Raw genomic sequence first — 19,423 nt, forward strand, 5'->3', positions numbered from 1 at the left:
AAATACATGCAAACAAGCCTAAATCCTGCATTTAACCAGGTTTAATGGTATGAGACTGAGTACCACAGCTTATGGTTCCACCAAGACTATATAGAATACAGCATTTTCAAAATCCATAAGTACAGCTGACAGATGGGAACATTTGTACATCAGATTTGAAGTGGTGCTCTTGGTTGGGGAAAATGGGGGGAAACCCCCCCAAACATATGTCAACCTTTCAAAAGTACTTTTCTTCATCTACCCATTCTTACAGATCATTACTGTACAATTTTGAATTCACAGAAGTATTTTTATTTGCACATTTACAAATATGATTCTTTAAAAAGTGATCTCTTAATTTCTGCTATTTTTTTTATCATGCATGTCACACACTGTTTATTTAGTGGATAGAAATGCACAGAAATATTACCTCCTGTGAGTGTTTCTGTGGGTGTCTGTGTTTATGTCTTTGTGCTTTTGTTGGTGTCTCTATGAGTGCATGTATTTTTTTTCTGTTGGTCTCTGTGAGGGTGTGTGTGTGTGTATGTATGTCTGTTTTTTCTGTGGATGCATCTGTGAGGGTGTGTGCGTATGTCTGTGCATTTTCTGTGGGTGTCTCTGTGAGTGTGTGTGAGTATTTCTTTGTGTGTTTTCTGTGGATGTCTCTGTTAGGATGTGTGCATATGTCTTTGTGCATTTTCTGTGGGTGTCTCTGTGAGTGTGTGTGGTGTGTGTGTATGTCTTTGTGCATTTTCTTTGGCTGTCTCTGTAAGGGTGTGTGCATATTTCTTTGTGCATTTTCTGTGGGTGTCTCTGTGAGGGTGTATGTGTGTGTGTAGGTATGTCTGTGTGTTTTCTGTTTGTGTCTATGTGAGGGTGTGTGCATATGTCTGTGTATTTTCTGTGGGTATCTCTGTAAGGGTGTTTGCATATGTCTGTGTTTTCTGTGCATGTCTCAGTGAGGGTGCTTGTGTATGTATGTCTTTGTGTGTTTTCTGTGGGTGTCTCTGTGTGTGTATGTCTTTGCGTGTTTTCTGTGGGGGTTTGTGTGTGTGTGTATATGTATTTGTGTGTTTTCTGTGGGTGTCTCTCTGTGTGTGTATGTATGTCTTTGTGTGTTTTCTGAGGCTGTCTCTGTGGGTGTTTCCTTGGGTGTATGTGCAAGTTTGTGTTTGAGTTTGTGTGTGTGTCCATTGTCTGTTCCTTTTTAGGAAATTTTGAAATTACTACTGATTATTCACATCTTTTTGACAAAACTGTAGTCTACCTCATTACTTGTCACGTCAATGTAAACAAGTGCTGAGTGTCTGTGTGTGTTTCAGTGTATGAGTGTGTCTGTGTGTTTCTGTGTTTGTGTGTTACTACCTTTACAACATTTCTAACTTTGACTACACTTAAGAATAAACTGCATATAAGTTTTAGTCCCTTGGTCAAAAAATGCACGTCAATGGGGGGGAGGGGGCTGATCAATGGTTAAGTAAGGGGGCCCAAAATTTCTAGTGGCGGCCCTGCTGAATCATAAAAGTTTATTTCTTTCATGTAATTGGCAAGAGTCCATGAGCTAGTGACGTATGGGATATACAATCCTACCAGGAGGGGCAAAGTTTCTCAAAATGCCTATAAATACACCCCTCACCACACCCACAATTAAGTTTTACAAACTTTGCCTCCTTTGGAGGTGGTGAAGTAAGTTTGTGCTAAAATTTCTACGTTGACATGCGCTTCTCAGCATTTTGAAGCCCGATTCCTCTCAGAGTACAGCAAATGTCAGAGGGACGTGGAGAGTATCACCTATTGAATGCAATGATTTTCCTAACGGGTGTCTTTTTCATAGGTTCTCTGTTATCGGTTATAGAGATTCATCTCCTACCTCCCTTTTCAGATCGACGCTATATACTCTCATATACCATTACCTCTACTGATAACTGTTTTAGTACTGGTTTGGATATCTGCTATATGTGGATGGGTGTCTTTGGGTAAGTATGTTTTTATTACTTAAGACACCTCAGCTATGGTTTGGCACTTTATGCATTTATATAAAGTTCTAAATATATGTATTGTACTTATATTTGCCATGAGTCAGGTTCATGTATTCCCTTTTTCAGATTGTCAGTTTCATATTTGGGGAAAGTTAATATTAATAAATATTTTTTTCTTACCTGGGGTTTAGTCTTTTTTTCAATTGACTACTTTGTTTCAAATTGCGGGCTGACTTCGGCTTGCGGGTGCGCCAAATGCTTCACTTTATTACGTCATTCTTGGCGCAAGAATTTTTTGGCGTGAAAGGCACGTCCATTGATGCAAGTTCATCATTTCCATCATCGTAATTGACGCAGAGGTTTCACACAGGGTTGCGTCGTTAGTGACGCGAGTGTGTTATTTGCAGACATGGTTGGCGGCAAAAAAAATTTAAGTTACGTTGTGCGTCATACTTGGCGCCAAACTTTTTTCATTATTTATTTGCCCCATTGCTCTTTGCGTCTTGCCTTTTTCTATGTCAGAGGGCTATGCTATTTGCATTTTTTCCCATTCCTGAAACTGTCATATAAGGAAATTGATAATTTTGCTTTATATGTTGTTGTTTTTTTTACATTCTGCAAGATGTCTCAATCTGATCCTGCCTCAGAAGTATCTGTTGGAACTCTGCTGCCTGACATCGGTTCTACCAAAGCTAAGTGCATTTGTTGTAAAATTGTGGAGATTATATCTCCTAATGTCATTTGTATTAGTTGCCATGATAAACTTTTACATGCAGATAGTGTGTCCATTAGTAATAGTACATTGCCGGTTGCAGTTCCTTCAACTTCTAATGTACATGATATTCTGTACCTATGAATTTTAAAGAATTTGTTACTGATTCTATTCAGAAGGCTTTATCTGCATTTCCGCCTTCTAATAAGCATAAGAGGTCTTTTAAAACTTCTCATAAAGTTGATGAAATTTCAAATGACCGACAACATAATGAATTATCTTCCTCTGATGAGGATCTATCTGATTCAGAAGATCCTTCCTCAGATATTGACACTGACAAATCTAGTTATTTATTTAAAATGGAATATATGCGTTCTTTGTTAAAATAAGTGTTAATTACTTTGGATATTGAGGAAGCTAGTCCTCTTGATATTAAAACCAGTAAACGTTTAAATTCTGTTTTAACCCTCCTGTGGTTACTCCAGAGGTTTTTCCTATTCCTGATGCTATTTCTCATATGATTTCTAAGGAATGGAATAAGCTGAGTACTCCTTTTAATCCTTCTGCAAGGTTTAAAAAATTGTATCCTTTACCAGCAATTTCAATAGAGTTTTGGGAAAAGATCCCCAAAGTTGATAGGGCTATTTCTACTCTTGCTAAACGAACCACTATTCCTATGGAAGATAATACTTCCTTTAAAGATCCTTTAGATAGGAAGCTTGAATCTTATCTAAGGAAAGCCTATTTATATTCAGGTCATCTTCTTAGGCCTGCAATTTCTATGGCTGATGTTGCAGCTGCTTCAACTTTTTGGTTGGAGAATTTAGCGCAACAAGAATTGGATTCTGACTTATATAGCATTGTTCGTTTACTACAACATGCTAATCATTTTATTTGTGATGCAATTTTTGATATTATCAAGATTGATGTTAGATCCATGTCTTTAGCTATTTTAGCTAGACGAGCTTTGTGGCTTAAATCTTGGACTGCTGATATGAGATTACTATCTCTTTCTTTCCAAGGTAATAATTTATTTGGTTCTCAGTTGGATTCTATTATTACAACTGTTACTGGGGGGGAAGGGAGTTTTTTTGCTTCAGGATAAAAAACCTAAGGGTAAATCTAAGGATTCTAATAGTTTTCGTTCCTTTCGTCAAAATAAGGAACAAAAACCTAATCCTTCCCCCAAGAAAACTGTTTCCAATTGGAAACCTTCCTCAACTTAGAATAAATCCAAGCCTTTTAAGAAACCAAAGTCAGCCCCTAAGTCCGCATGAAGGTTCGGCCCTCATTCCAGCTCAGCTGGTAGGGGGCAGATTATGGTTTTTCAAGGATGTTTGGGCAAATTCTGTCCAAAATCAATGGGTTCAGAGCATTGTCTCTCAGGGGTACCGAATAGGATTCAGAGTAAGACCTCCTGTGAGAAGATTTTTTCTCTCACGCATCCCAGTAAATCCAGTAAAAGCTCAGGCTTTCCTGAAGTGTGTTTCAGACCTGGAGGTTTCATGGGTAATCATGCCGGTTCCTTTTCAGGAAGAAGGTCTGGGGTTTTATTCAAATCTATTCATTGTCCCAAAGTAAGAAAATTCATTCAGACCAGTTCTGGATCTGAAAATTTTGAATCGTTATGTAAGAGTACCAACTTTCAAGATGGTGACCATAAGGACTATTCTGCCTTTTGTTCAGCAAGGACATTATATGTCTACAATAGACTTGCAGGATGATTACCTTCATATTCCGATTCATCCAGAACATTATCAGTTCCTGAGATTCTATTTTCTAGACAAGCATTACCAATTTGTTGCTCTTCCATTTGGCCTAGCAACAGCTCCAAGAATCTTTTCAAAGGTTCTAGCCCTACTCTCTGTAATCAGAGAACAGGGTGTTGTGGTGTTTCCTTATTTGGACAATATCTTGGTACTAGCTCAGTCTTTACGTTCTGCAGAATCTCACATGAATCAACTAGTGTTGTTTCTTCGAAAACATGGTTGAAGGATCAATTTACCAAAAAGTTTCTTGATTCCTCAGACAAGGGTCACCTTTTTAGGTTTCCAGATAGATTCAGTGTCCATGACTCTAACAGACAAGAGACGTTTGAAATTGGTTGCAGCATGTCGGCACCTTCAGTCTCAGTCATTCCCTTCAGTGGCTATGTGCATGGAAGTTTTAGGCCTCATGACTGCAGCATCGGACGGGATTCCTTTTGCTCATTTTCACATGAGACCTCTCCAGCTTTGTATGCTGAATCAATGGTGCCGGGATTATACAAAGATATCACAATTAATATCCTTAAATCCCAATGTTCGACACTCTCTGACGTGGTGGTTAAATCACCAGCGTTTAGTTCAAGGGGCCTCTTTTGTTCGGTCGGCCTGGACTGTAATCACAACAGATGCGAGTCTTTCAGTTTGGGGAGCTGTCTGGGGATCTCTGACAGCACAAGGGGTTTGGAAATCTCAAGAGGCGAGATTACCAATCAATATTTTAGAACTCCGTGCAATTCTCAGAGCTCTTCGGTTTTGGCCTCTGTTGAAGAGAGAACCGTTCATTTGTTTTCAGACAGACAATATTACAACGGTGGCATATGTCAATCATCAGGGTGGGACTCACAGTCCTCAAGCTATGAAAGAAGTATCTCGGATACTTGTTTGGGCGGAATCCAGCTCCTAATTTCTGCGGTTCATATCCCAGGTGTAGACAATTGGGAGGCGGATTATCTCAGCCGTCAGACTTTACATCCAGGGGAATTGTCTCTCCATCCAGATGTGTTTTCTCAGATTGTTCAGATGTGGGGTCTTCCAGAAATCGATCTGATGGCTTCTCATCTAAACAAGAAACTTCCCAGATACCTGTCCAGGTCCAGGGATTCTCAGGCGGAAGCAGTGGATGCGCTGACACTTCCTTGGTGTTATCAACCTGCTTATATCTTCCCGCCTCTAGTTCTTCTTCCAAGAGTGATCTCCAAAATCATCATGGAACAATCGTTTGTGTTGCTGGTGGCTCCAGCATGGCCCCACAGGTTTTGGTATGCGGATCTTGTTCGGATGTCCTTGGCCACTTCCATTAAGGCCGGACCTACTGTCTCAAAGTCCGCTTTTCCATCAGGATCTCAAATCATTAAATTTAAAGGTATGGAAATTGAACGCTTAGTGCTAAGTCATAGAGGTTTCTCTGACTCAGTAATTAATACTATGTTACAAGCTTGTAGATCTGTCTCTAGAAAGATTTATTATCGAGTTTGGAAGACTTACATTTCATGGTGTTCTTCTCATAAATTCTCTTGGCATTCTTTTAGAATTTCTAGAATTTTACAGTTTCTTCAGGATGGTTTGGATAAAGGTTTGTCTGCAAGTACTTTGAAGGGACAAATCTCTGCTCTTTCTGTTTTATTTCACAGAAAGATTGCTACTCTTCGTGATATTCACTGTTTTGTTCAGGCTTTAGTATGTATTAAGCCTGTCATTAAATCAATTTCTCCTCCGTGGAGTCTTAATTTGGTTTTGAGGGCGTTAAAGGCTCCTCCATTTGAGCCTATGCACTCTTTGGACATTAAACTACTTTCTTGGAAAGTGTTGTTCCTTTTGGCCATCTCTTCTGCTAGAAGAGTTTCTGAGCTTTTTGCTCTTTCTTGTGAATCTCCTTTTCTGATTTTTCATCAGGATAAGGCAGTTTTGCGGACTTCATTTAAGTTCTTACCTAAGGTTGTGAATTCTAACAACATTAGTAGAGAAATTGTTGTTCCTTCCTTGTGTCCTAATCCTAAGAATTCTTTGGAACAATCCTTACATTCTTTGGATGTGGTGAGAGCTTTGAAATATTATGTTGAAGCTACTAAAGATTTCAGAAAGAACTTGGTCCTCTTTGCATACATTTACTAAATTCTACCGTTTTGATGTATTTGCTTCTTCAGCAGCAGTTTTTGGTAGAAAAGTTCTTCAGGCAGCTGTTTCAGTTTGATTCTTCTGCTGATGTTTTAAGTTTTTCTTTTCTTCATGAGAATAACTTATATTTTGGGTTGTGGATTAATTTTTCAGCATATGGCTGTTGTTTATTTTTTATCCCTCCCTCTCTAGTGACTCTTGCGTAGAGTTCCACATCTTGGGTATTTGATATCCCATACATCACTAGCTCATGGACTCTTGCCAATTACATGAAAGAAAACATAATTTATGTAAGAACTAACATGATAAATTAATTTCTTTCATATTGGCAAGAGTCCATGAGGCCCACCCTTTTCTTATGGTGGTTATGGTTTTTTTGTATAAAGCACAATTATTTCCAGATTCCTTTGTTGATGCTTTTTACTCCTTTCTTTATCACCCCACTACTTGGCTATTGATTAAACTGAATTGTGGGTGTGGTGAAGGGTGTATTTATAGGCATTTTAAAGTTTAGGAAACTTTGCCCCTCCTGGTAGGATTGTATATCCCATACGTCACTAGCTCATGGACTCTTGCCAATATGAAAGAAATGAATTTATCAGGTTGTTACATAAATTATGTTTTTGTCTTGAGTGTCCCTTTAACTGTTCAGCCTCTTGATGTATTTTCTGTCTATTTTTTCTAAAGTTTACACTCTTTTTACCTTCTCTTGCAGATTTTTAGGAAACAAAACACTTTCTTTCCTATGACATGGATTTGCTATGACATAGTAATTTCCTATGAAATTACTAGTGGGATATTCAACTCCTGGTCAGCAGGAGGAGGCAAAGAGCACCCCAGCAAAGCTGTTACGTGTAACTTCCCTTACCCATAATCTCCAGTCATTCTCTATGCCTCTGTCAATGAAGGTTGTGTGAAGTTAGTGTCTGAAGATATTTAATCCTTTTATGGGTATCTTTCCCTGCAAGCAAGGATTGGGGTCTAGCTGTGTCCACGTCAATCTCTTGAGTAAGAGTAGTGGTGGCTTTTAGCAGTTAGAAGGCGGTGGGGTAGTCTTTACTTTACTTCTATCAATTTTGCTACCCCTTTGTAGAAAGCCAGGGTTGGTTACTCTGCTCTTTCTTTTACTACAGGTCCATGACGGGGAGCGCAGTGCCTGTCACACCTATGTAGCTGCCTTCTGCCCTGCAGCCAGATTCACAGGTAAGTGGCTCTTCCTTCTAGGTTAAGAAGGACAACCCTCTAGTGGATCACATTATGGGACATAGTTACCCTATTGTCTTAGGGGTACAGTGTTGGGGCAGCTTTTATTGGGGGTCAATAGATCCTAAAGTAATATCTGGCACTTTATTGGTATGAGAACAAAAGAGAGACTTAAGGGGTTAATTTCTCTAATTCTTGGCAGAGTGTATTGCATACTGTTCCCTTATAAGGTCTTGGAACATACGTGGGAGGCAGATTATACCAGCTTAAAACTGCAGAGAGGGCTGACGGCTTTAAAACTTATGCAGCCGTTTGTTATTTTGCGCTCTTATGTGTGGCGCAGTAAGTTTTCCAGGCCACTCATGTGACTTCCGCACTTCCAGTTTTACGGAGCGGACCTTCGTGAACTCAGAGTGTCGGATTGAAGTGGATGAGGAGAGGTGTCTGCTTAGTTATCTTGCCGATTGGAGTGACTCCAGTTGAGAATCGTTTAGCTGACAGTTCACAGCTTCTTATTATTATTAGTGGGGTTATCTCTCTGGTCCGGTAGGAACTTCAGATAACTTGTCTGAAGTTGATTTTCATACTTGTTTTCCAACCTTGTTAAACATTATATTTCTCATTAAAAGAAAGAAAAAAATATTTTGTATTTTTTATTTTTGTTCAGCAATCTTGTTATTACTAGTGGGACCTGTCCTTTTGAGCTATGGACTCAGAACAGGATCAGCCCATCTCTCTGGATAAATGTTTTCTATGTTTAGAGAATCAGATTGCCCTACCAGTGCAGTTTTGTTCCTCATGTTTAGCAAACGTCCCAAGCCTTAATTGTTTCTCATACTGTGCTTTCTGTGTCCTCTCAACCACCTGGGGTGTTTATTTACCTGGGGATTTTGCCGCTCAGATTACTTCAGCAGTATCTGCGGCTTTATCTGCTTTCCCTTCTTCGGGTAAGCGTAAGAGGAAATCTAAACATATGCCTGCTAGTAAGGTTTCTGACCCCTCTAAGTCGACGTTAGTTAATCTTTCTCAATTGTCTGATGAAAATACTTTAGTAGCTTCTGAGGGTGAAATCTCAGACTTTAGCAGAAAAATCTTCAGAATCTGAAGAAGTAAATTTTAGATTTAGGAGACTTCCAGGCGGCGGCCATGATAGGTCGCACAATTCCACACTGCTCCTGCATCCTATACATTTTTGTCTGATATAACTCTCCAGATGGCTCAACTGTCAGCTACACAAACAGATTTTCGACTCACTAAAGATCCCGCATCGGATGAGCCTAAAATAGTAAAATTGCTGAGATATATGTGGCTTTGAGTACCTGGAGCAAAACCTAAGGTTGAGGCCTTTAATTTACCCCCCGGCGAGGCACATCTGGGCCTTGTCATTAAGCAGCACATAGTGCTGAATGCAATGTACCATGAGAGTACTAGCGTAATATACCTTGTGTATACAAGCACCGGGAGTGCAACCACACATTTTTACTTATTGTGCTGACCTAAAGAACTCAATAGTAGGTCGATATGGACATGGAGAATGCTGCCATCTTTCTAGAGGCGCTGCACAATTTCCTGGCAGAACACCATGAGGCCCTTGCTGATAAGCTAAACTTGGTGTTTAAAACTGAAGCCCTGCAAATATCCCAGCAACCTATGCAAGTCAAGTCTGTTTTGGCGGAGTGCCTAGACAACAGCGCATTGGGACACCAGCGCTCCATAGCTACTAGGGGCAGTTATGAAAAAATTGAGTCACAAGCTATCACAGAGCCCGAGACCGGGGATGTAATGATTACAGATCAGGTCTATCGCAAGCTACGCTGCCTCTTTACAGATCAGCATTAATTGCACAGCTGTGACCCAACTATTCTCTATACCTGTTCCGATTATTTGGATATCTACAAGTAAGAGAGCCCGTGTCATGGATCTGCCCCAGGACCAAAGAGATACACAATTGCAAAAAACATGCTTCTCATCTACTTTCCTGCTCATGGGAGTCCCTTGCTGTACAGAACTGCTGCTGCTCAATTGGGAGGCTATCCGGGAACAGAGACATTACCTTTCTGCCTTTTCACCCTTATGGCTAGCACCTCTGGAGTTTCTGCAGCTGACTGGTAAAATAGGCTACCTCCGGGGGATCCGTTCAGGAGTTGGTTAAATTTAAGACATGCCCGGAGTAGTGGAACTATGATAATTATTTTGTTGATCTCTTTTATTTCTTTCATGTAATTGGCAAGAGTCCATGAGCTAGTGATGTATGGGATATACATTCCTACCAGGAGGGGCAAAGTTTCCCAAACCTCAAAATGCCTATAAATATACCCCCCACCACACCCACAATTCAGTTTTACAAACTTTGCCTCCTATGGAGGTGGTGAAGTAAGTTTGTGCTAGATTTCTACGTTGATATGCGCTTCACAGCATGCTGAAGCCCGGTTTCCTCTCAGAGTGCAGTGAATGACAGAGGGATGTGAAGGGAGTATTGCCTATTGAATGCAATGGTCATCCTATCGGGGATCTATTTCATAGGTTCTCTGTTTTCGGTCGTAGAGATTCATCTCCTACCTCCCTTTTCAGATCGACAATATACTTTTATATACCATTACCTCTGCTGATTCTCGTTTCAGTACTGGTTTGGCTATCTGCTATATGTAGATGAGTGTCTTTTGGTTAGTATATCTTATTTTATTTATGACACTCTCAGCTATGGTTTGGCACTTTATATGTAAAGTTCTAAATATATGTTTTATACTTATATTTGCCATGATTCAGGTTAATCAGCATACTTCCTTCTTACAGACTGTCAGTTTCATTTTGGGAAATGCATATGAATACATTTTTTTCTTACCTGAAAATTTTTTCAATTGACTTTTCTTCCTAAATTGTGGGCTGTTAGGCTCGCGGGAGCAAAAAATGCTATAATTTATTGCGTCATTCTTGGCGCAAGATTTTTTGGCGCGAGAATTACGTTTGTTGACGTAATGTCGTCATTTCTGGCGTCTTAGTTGGCGCTGAGAGTTTTCACGTAGTTGCGTCATCTATGACGCACGTGTTTGTTGCAGACGTTTTTGGCGCCAAAAAATTTGTCAATTGTGGGCGTCATACTTGGCGCCAGTTTTTTTGACATTATTTAAGTCTTTGTTTCTTTTTGCTTCTAGTCTCCAGAGGCTTATTCTGTTTGCATTTTTTCCCATTCCTGAAACTGTCATTTAAGGAATTTGATAATTTTGCTTTATATGTTGTTTTTTCTATTACATATTGCAAGATGTCTCAGTCTGACCCTGTATCAGAATCTACTTCTGGAATGCTGCTGCCTGATGTCGGTTCTACCAAAGCTCAGTGCATTTGTTGCAAACTTGTGGTAACTGTTCCTCCGGCTGTAGTTTGTGTTAGTTGTCATGATAAACTTTCAAAAGCAGACAATATTTCCATTAGTAGTAGTCAATTACCTGTTGTTGTTCCTTCAACATCTAATGTTCAGGATATTCCTGTTAATGTGAGAGAATTTGTTTCTAATTCTATTCAGAAGGCCCTGTCTGTTTATACCTCCTTCTAATAAACGTAAATGGTCTTTTAAAACTTCTCATAAATTAGATTAATTTTTAAATGACCGCCAGCATTCTGATTTATCTATCTCTGATGAGGATCTATCTGGTTCAGAAGATTCTGCCTCACATATTGACACTGACAAATCTTCATATTTATTTAAAATGGAGTTTATTCTTTCTTTATTAAAAGAGGTGTTGATTGCATTAGATATGGAGGAGACTAGTCCTCTTGATATTAAAACCAGTAAACATTTAAATTCGGTTTTTAAACCTCATGTAGTTATTCCAGAGGTTTTTCCAGTTCCTGATGCTATTTCAGATGTAATTTCTAGGGAATGGAATAGTTTGGGTACTTCATTTACTCCTTTTTTAATGTTTAAGAGACTGTACCCTTTGCCGTCTGATAGATTGTAGTTTTGGGAAAAAATCCCCAAAGTTGATGGGGCTATCTCTACTCTTGCTAAACGTTCTACAATTCCTACGGCAGATAGTACTTCTTTTAAAGATCCTTTAGATAGGAAGCTTGAATCTTATCTAAGGAAGGCTTATTTATGTTCAGGTCATTTTCTTAGGCCTGCTGTTTCTTTGGCTGATGTTGCTGCGGCTTTAACTTTTTGGTTGGAGGCTTTAGCGCAACAAGTACCAGATCATAATGTGTATAGCATTGTTAAGCTACTTCAACATGCTAATAATTTCATTTGTGATGCCATTTTTGATATCATTAGAATTGATGTCAGGTATATGTCTTTAGCTATTTTAGCTAGAAGAGCTTTAGGGCTTAAATCTTGGAATGCGGATATGACTTCTAAGTCAACGTTGCTATCTCTTTCTTTCCAAGGTAATAAATTGTTTGGTTCTCAGTTGGATTCGATAATTTCAACTGTCACTGGGGGGAAGGGAGCTTTTTTGCCTCAGGATAAAAAATCTAAGGGTAAATTTAGGGCGGCTAACCGTTTTCGTTCCTTTCGTCAGAATAAGGAACAGAAGCCTGACCCTTCCCCTAAAGGAACGGTTTCCAATTGGAAGCCTTCTCCAGTCTGGAATAAATCCAAGCCTTTTAAAAAATCAAAACCAGCCCCCAAGTCCGCATGAAGGTGCGGCCCTCATTCCAGCACAGCTGGTAGGGTGCAGACTACGATTTTTCAAAGATGTTTGGATCAATTCAATTCAAAATCATTGGATTCAGAACATTGTTTCTCATGGGTACAGAATAGGTTTCAAGGTAAGACCGCCTGTGAGAAGGTTCTTTCTCTCACGCATTCCAGTGAACCCAGTAAAGGCTCAGGCTTTCCTAAAGTGTGTTTCAGACCTGGAGTCATCTGGGGTAATTGTGCCAGTTCCATATCTGGAACGGGGTCTGGGGTTTTATTCAAATCTGTTCATTGTACCAAAGAGAGAATTCTTTCAGACCAGTTCTGGATCTAAAAATTTTGAATCGTTATGTAAGAATACCAACATTCAAAATGGTGACTATAAGGACTATTCTGCCTTTTGTTCTGCAAGGGCATTATATGTCCACAATAGACTTACAGGATGCTTATCTTCATATTCCAATTCATCCAGATCACTATCAGTTCCTGAGATTCTCTTTTCTAGACAAGCATTACCAATTTGTTGCTCTTCCTTTTGGCCTTAGCAACAGCTCCAAGGATCTTCTCAAAGGTTCTCGGTGCCATTCTCTCTGTAATCAGAGAGCGAGGGTATTGCAGTGTTTCCTTATTTGGACGATATCTTGGTACTTGCTCAGTCTGCAGAATCTCACACGAATCAACTTGTGTTGTTTCTTCAAAAACATGGTTGGAGGATCAATTTACCAAAAAGTTCCTTGATTCCTCAGACAAGGGTAACCTTTTTAGGATTCCAAATAGATTCAGTATCCATGACTTTGTCTCTAACAGACAAAAGACGTCTGAAATTGGTTTCAGCTTGTCAGAACCTTCAGTCTCAGTTATTCCTTTCAGTAGCTATGTGCATGGAGGTTTTAGGTCTCATGACTGCAGCATCGGACGCGATCCCCTTTGCTTGTTTTCACATGAGACCTCTTCAGCTTTGTATGCTGAACCTATGGTGCAGGGATTATACAAAGATATCACAATTGATATCCTTAAATCCCAATACTTGACTATCTCTGTCGTGGTGGTTAAATAACCACCGTTTGGTTCAGGGGGCCGTCTTTTCTTCATCCAACCTGGACTGTGATTTCAACAGATGCGAGTCTTTCAGGTTGGGGAGCTGTCTGGGGATCTCTGACAGCGCAGGGAGTTTGGAAATCTCAAGAGGCGAGATTACCAATCAATATTTTGGAACTCTGTGCGATTTTCAGAGCTCTTCAGTTCTGGCCTCTTCTGAAGAGAGAAACGTTTTATTTGTTTTCAGACAGACAATGTCACAACCGTGGCGTATGTCAATCATCAAGGTGGGACTCACAGTCCTCAAGCTATGAAAGAAGTATCTCGGATACTTGCATGGGCGGAATCCAGCTCCTGTCTAATCTCTGCGGTCCATATCCCAGGTATAGACAATTGGGAAGCGGATTATCTCAGTCGCCAGACTTTACATCCAGGAGAATGGTCTCTTCACCCAGATGTGTTTCTTCAGATTGTTCAGATATGGGGGCTTCCAAAAATAGATCTGATGGCTTCTCATCTAAACAGGAAACTTCCCAGGTACCTGTCCAGGTCCAGGGATCCTCAGGCGGAAGCAGTGGATGCGTTGTCACTTCCTTGGAATTATCATCCTGCTTATATCTTTCCGCCTCTAGTTCTTCTTCCAAGAGTGATTTCCAAAATCATAATGGAGTGTTCATTTGTACTGCTGGTGGCTCCAGCATGGCCACACAGGTTCTGGTATGCGGATCTTGTTCGGATGTCCAGTTGCCAACCTTGGCCACTTCTGTTAAGGCCAGACCTTTTATCTTAAGGCCCGTTTTTCCATCAGGATTTCAAATCATTAAATTTGAAGGTATGGAGATTGAACGCTTAGTGCTTAGTCATAGAGGTTTCTCTGACTCAGTGATCAATACTATGTTGCAGGCTCGTAAATCTGTATCTAGAAAGATTTATTACCGAGTTTGGAAGACTTACATTTCATGGTGTTCTTCTCATAAGTTTTCTTGGGATTCTTTTAGAATTCCTAGAATTTTACAGTTTCTTCAGGTTAGTTTGGATAAGGGTTGTCTGCAAGTTCCTTGAAAGGACAAATCTCTGCTCTTTCTGTTCTGTTTCACAGAAAAATTGCTAATCTTCCTGACATTCATTGTTTTGTACAGGCTTTGGTTCGTATCAAGCCTGTCATTAAGTCAATCTCTCCTCCTTGGAGTCTTAATTTGGTTTTGAGAGCTTTAACAGGCTCCTTCGTTTGAGCATATGCATTCTCTGGACATTAATTACTTTCTTGGAAAGTATTGTTTCTTTTGGCTATCTCTTCTGCTAGAAGAGTTTCTGAATTATCTGCTCTTTCTTGTGAGTCTCCTTTCTGATTTTTCATCAGGATAAGGCGGTTTTGCGGACTTCATTAAAATTTTTACCTAAGGTTGTGAATTCCAACAACATTAGTAGAGAAATTGTTGTCCCTTCGTTGTGTCCTAATCCTAAGAATTCTTTGGAAAGATCTTTGCATTCTTTGGATGTGGTAAGAGCTTTGAAATATTATGTTGAAGCTACTAAAGATTTCAGAGAAGACTTCTAGTCTATTTGTTATCTTCTCTGGTTCTAGGAAAGGTCAGAAAGCTTCTACCATTTCTTTGGCTTCTTGGTTAAAGCTTTTGATTCATCATGCTTATTTGGAGTCGGGTAAATCACCCGCCTCAGAGGATTACGGCTCATTCTACCAGGTCAGTTTCTACTTCCTGGGCTTTTAAGAATGAAGCTTCTGTTGATCAGATTTGCAAAGCAGCAACTTGGTCTTCTTTGCATACCTTTACTAAATTCTACCATTTTGATGTTTTCTCTTCTTCAGAAGCAGTTTTTGATAGAAAAGTTCTTCAGGCAGCTGTTTCAGTTTGATTCTTCTGCTTATAATTTCAGTTTTTTTCATTATAAGATTAAAACTTTTTGATTTGGGTTGTGGATTCTTTTTTCAGCGGAATTGGCTGTCTTTATTTTTATCCCTCCCTCTCTAGTGACTCTTGCGTGGAGTTCCACATCTTGGGCATTTGCTATCCCATACGTCACTAGCTCATGGACTCTTGCCAAATTACATGAAAGAAAACATAATTTATGTAAGAACTTACCTGATAAATTCATTTCTTTCATATTGGCAAGAGTCCATGAGGCCCACCCTTTTTGTGGTGGTTATGATTTTTTTGTATAAAGCACAATTATTCCAATTCCTTGTTGATGCTTTCGCTCCTTTCTTATCACCCCACTTCTTGGCTATTCATTAAACTGAATTGTGGGTGTGGTGGGGGTGTATTTATAGGCATTTTGAGGTTTGGGAAACTTTGCCCTCCTGGTAGGAATGTATATCCCATATGTCACTAGCTCATGGACTCTTGCCAATATGAAAGGAAATGAATTTATCAGTTAAGTTCTTACATAAATATGTTTTTGCTAATATAAGAATATAGTTTTTTCCATGGTGTTTTGTTTCATGGTTCATATCGGATTTTGCCTTTTTCTGTAACTGTACTTTTGTTTACATGTCTATGGAGCTCCATATAGCATATTTATTTGACATAGGGACTTAGCTAGCTGTAAATTTGCTGACTTAAGCTGCTTATATATATTTTCTCTCCACAGAATATCATATCGCCATATAAGGGGTCCCATTATTGTTTTGCACTAAACATTGTTTCCCATAGCTGAGTAACCCTATGTGTTGTCAATACCTACCCTACTGTTATTATAAATTTAATGCGTGGCATCACGCTGTCAGCGGCCTAGATGGTGCGCTTTATATGCAGCTACATAACCATTTTCCAGAGACGTTATCTTCCAGATCTACAGCAACTTTTGATGTATATAAAATTATTTGATGACATCTACTATAGTGTGCCCCTAAACTGTGCTGATTATCCCAGATTTCATAGTTTACCTATTATTTAGTTAGTTTTCTGTGAGAGTGCAGTCGTGGACCTTTTGGACCTTTTATAATGTACAGCAGTGACCTCCTTATAGATACAAACAGCTTTGTATCCATCTATTGTAAATAACTCCTGAGATTACAATATATATATCTTATTAATGCTAGCTGGAATAAATATTATAAAGATATAAATATTGCTTCCCTGGCAAGCTATACATTGACACCCTTATATCAATGTTGAATAATATATTTAATACTTTTGCCTTAACCATGTTTCACATAATGTCCTGAGATCATTATTTACTCCGAACTGGTCAGCACAGAGAATTTCATGTTCTACAACACAATAATAAAATAAAACCTGAGGTCCAAATAATGAGATCCATAAGTGGTCTCCTCCTTTTTAGATAGCCCTCTACTAATACCATCACCCCATGAGTATGAGGTCCAAGAGAGACCTCCTGGACAATATAGAAGGCTTAAATTGCTAGTGACACGTTTTCTTTCTTTAGGTGTTTTTCTTTTTTTCGGGACAATTCATCTTTAACAGCGTCTGACAAACCCAGACGAAACTGATTTCTTAAGGATAAATTGTTCCATGGTGAATCTTTTGCCCACCTCTTGAAGTCTGTTATATAATCTTCCACTATTCTTTTTTTTTTTTGCTTTAGAGCCTAAGAGCAGTTTCTGCAGTTTTGCTGTTTAAAGGGGGTCTTCGTATAACTGACCCATAGCTGAGAAGAAATTATCTAATGAATTAAGTATAGTCTCATTTGGACTCAAAGAAACTATTGGCCCAGCTACGTGGTTCCCCACTTAGGAATGAAATGGTAGTTAACACTCTAATCCTGTCGTTGGGGTATGACTGGGGCTTAAGTGTAAAGAGCAGTAGGCAAGCATTCTTAAAGTCTCTATAGTGTGCCCTTTCACCATAAAACTTTTCTGGCAACAGACTTGAGGCTCTGGTGCATGTACTTTTGTTTCTAAGTAATCCTTAATGTAAGCTTTTAATGCAACATTTTCAGCTTTTAGTGTATTGAGGCCGTCAGTCAGCTAAATCAACTCTTTGACTGAGAGTCTGTAAATGTGCAGTCATCTCAGCTGGGTCCATATTATCAGGCTTGGTATTCTGTCAGGCAAGCTAGAATCTCTAAGAGAACAAAAATTACTAGTATTAAACCACAGCTGCTGAGATGAATAAATGTGGTGTTGTTGCTAAGAAGTGTGAGGAAAACACATGAATCACCTAGATGGTAATCTGCAACCCTCATTAACCACTTAGCAGATAATCGCAGGATCTGTCTGACGTCAGAGACAAAATGGAAAGTAGGAGGCCTTTTACACTGAAAAAATAAACAAAGAGAGCGGTAACACTGCCACTAAAAGGAAAAAATTCACAATAAATAATAAAAAAAAATAATTTGTGAGATGGGTAGAGGAGGGGAAAAATATTCGCCTCCTGTCTTTAATAAAATCTAGATTATTTAGTTACCAAGGCTATAATAATCCGGATTTTATGGCAAGACAGGAGACTTCATATTTTATGCATTTTTAACACCCAGAAAGGACAGACTGGAATGCATGATGAAACTGGTTTGAAATAGAATTGAGAAAACGTAGAGGCAGAAGACCAATCTGCCACTGACAATAAATCTTGAAGATTGCAACCGGCAGAAAGGCACTGGAAGCCGCAGCTTCCTCTGACAGAATGAGCCCCAAGAAGAGGGGGAAACTCCTGACTCTGTCATAAGCCATCGAACCCATCTCGCCAAGGTAGGGGAAGAGACAAGGACGATGAGGAGGAACAAAAGAAATCAGAAGAGGACCCGACATGGGATCCATGAAGACTGCTCAGTCCTTGGAACACATATGCTTTAAGGCACAAGGCTACGCAACGTTGGGGTTCAGATGGAAAATAAGGGTAAAACAAATGATTTCGAGGGATGACTTAGTCCTGCGGGAAAGGAAAAGGAAATTCCTTCAGGAGAAAAAGAGATGGAGATGAACATCCGGGCCCTGATGTCAGAGGACTCAAACGAAAATAAATCAATTTGCAGATAGCTGCTTAAGGAAAGCAAAGAGTTATCGGTGCCCAATCTCTAAGAAAAGATAAAACCAGATTGACGTCCAAAGGCTCGAATAATGAGATTGGGGAGGATTCTTAAAGACGAATTGCTTTAAGAACACAAACATAGCTAAAGGGTGTTTGCCCGCGAGTGGACATTTTCAAAGGGAAGATGACCCGCAGAAATGGCTGAACAAAAAATATAAGATTAATAGTTCGATAGGCCTTACCCTGCGAAAAAAGTTCTGTAAGAAAATTCACAATCATGAAGGAGAGGAAGAAAAGGGATCAACATTCTGGTCCCATGCACAACGAACCCAGACTGCCCAGGCTGAAGCATAAGATTTCCTAGTACCTGGTGCCCAAGATTCACGCAAGAGGAGGAAGCCTCTCGCTAAAGGCCCTCGGAGGACCAGGATCCCCTGAAAATCTGCCAAACCAGAAGGTTTAGATGGCCTTAGATCAAGAAAGGATGCGGGAGATCCTGGGGGCGTCCACAAGGAGATTGGGAAGAAGGTAAGGGGGGCCTAACACATCTCCAGAAGGGGGAGCAAACAAGGTTTGGGGCTGGCCACCAAGGAGTGATCAACGTCAGAAGACACTGAAATCGTTGTACACTCAAATGGTCCTCGCCAGAAGAGCGAAAGGAGGGAAGGCATAAGCCCCGAGGGGAAGGCCAAACTTGCAGAAAAGCGTCTACTCCTTCGCTCTCTGGGTCAGGGAGCCAGCTGGAAAAATCTCGGTAACTGGTGGTTGGTCCGAGATGCGAAAAGATCCACTAAAAGGGGTCCAAAGATGCAATTGATTTTCTAGAAGAAAACTTGACGGTTCAGCATCCAGTCGCTTGAATTCCTCCAGTGCGAGAAAACCAGTTCGCTGTTAGGTTGGAAACGGGCCCGGTATAAATTGGGCGCGGACAGAAATCCTGCTTACCAAATAAAACAGATAAAAATGAACATTAAGTCTGACAAAGCTTTCAAGCAAGGTCCCACCCAGTCGGTTGATATAAAGTACAGCTGAAAAATTGTTCCATATGT

General features: G+C 39.8%; 1 protein-coding gene across 1 annotated transcript in view; it reads left to right on the plus strand.

Moving 5' to 3' along the window:
* Positions 1-9,669: 9,669 nt before the first annotated feature.
* LOC128646982 (glutathione S-transferase theta-1-like) overlaps positions 9,670-19,423 on the plus strand; it is a 63,254-nt gene continuing 53,500 nt past the window's right edge. The window contains exon 1 of the mRNA XM_053699794.1: positions 9,670-9,862. Within this exon, the coding sequence (XP_053555769.1) occupies positions 9,670-9,862 (193 nt within the window). The remainder of the gene's footprint in view (positions 9,863-19,423) is intronic.

This window comes from Bombina bombina, chromosome 2 (genome assembly GCF_027579735.1).
Source record: "Bombina bombina isolate aBomBom1 chromosome 2, aBomBom1.pri, whole genome shotgun sequence".
Classification (NCBI taxonomy): domain Eukaryota; kingdom Metazoa; phylum Chordata; class Amphibia; order Anura; family Bombinatoridae; genus Bombina; species Bombina bombina.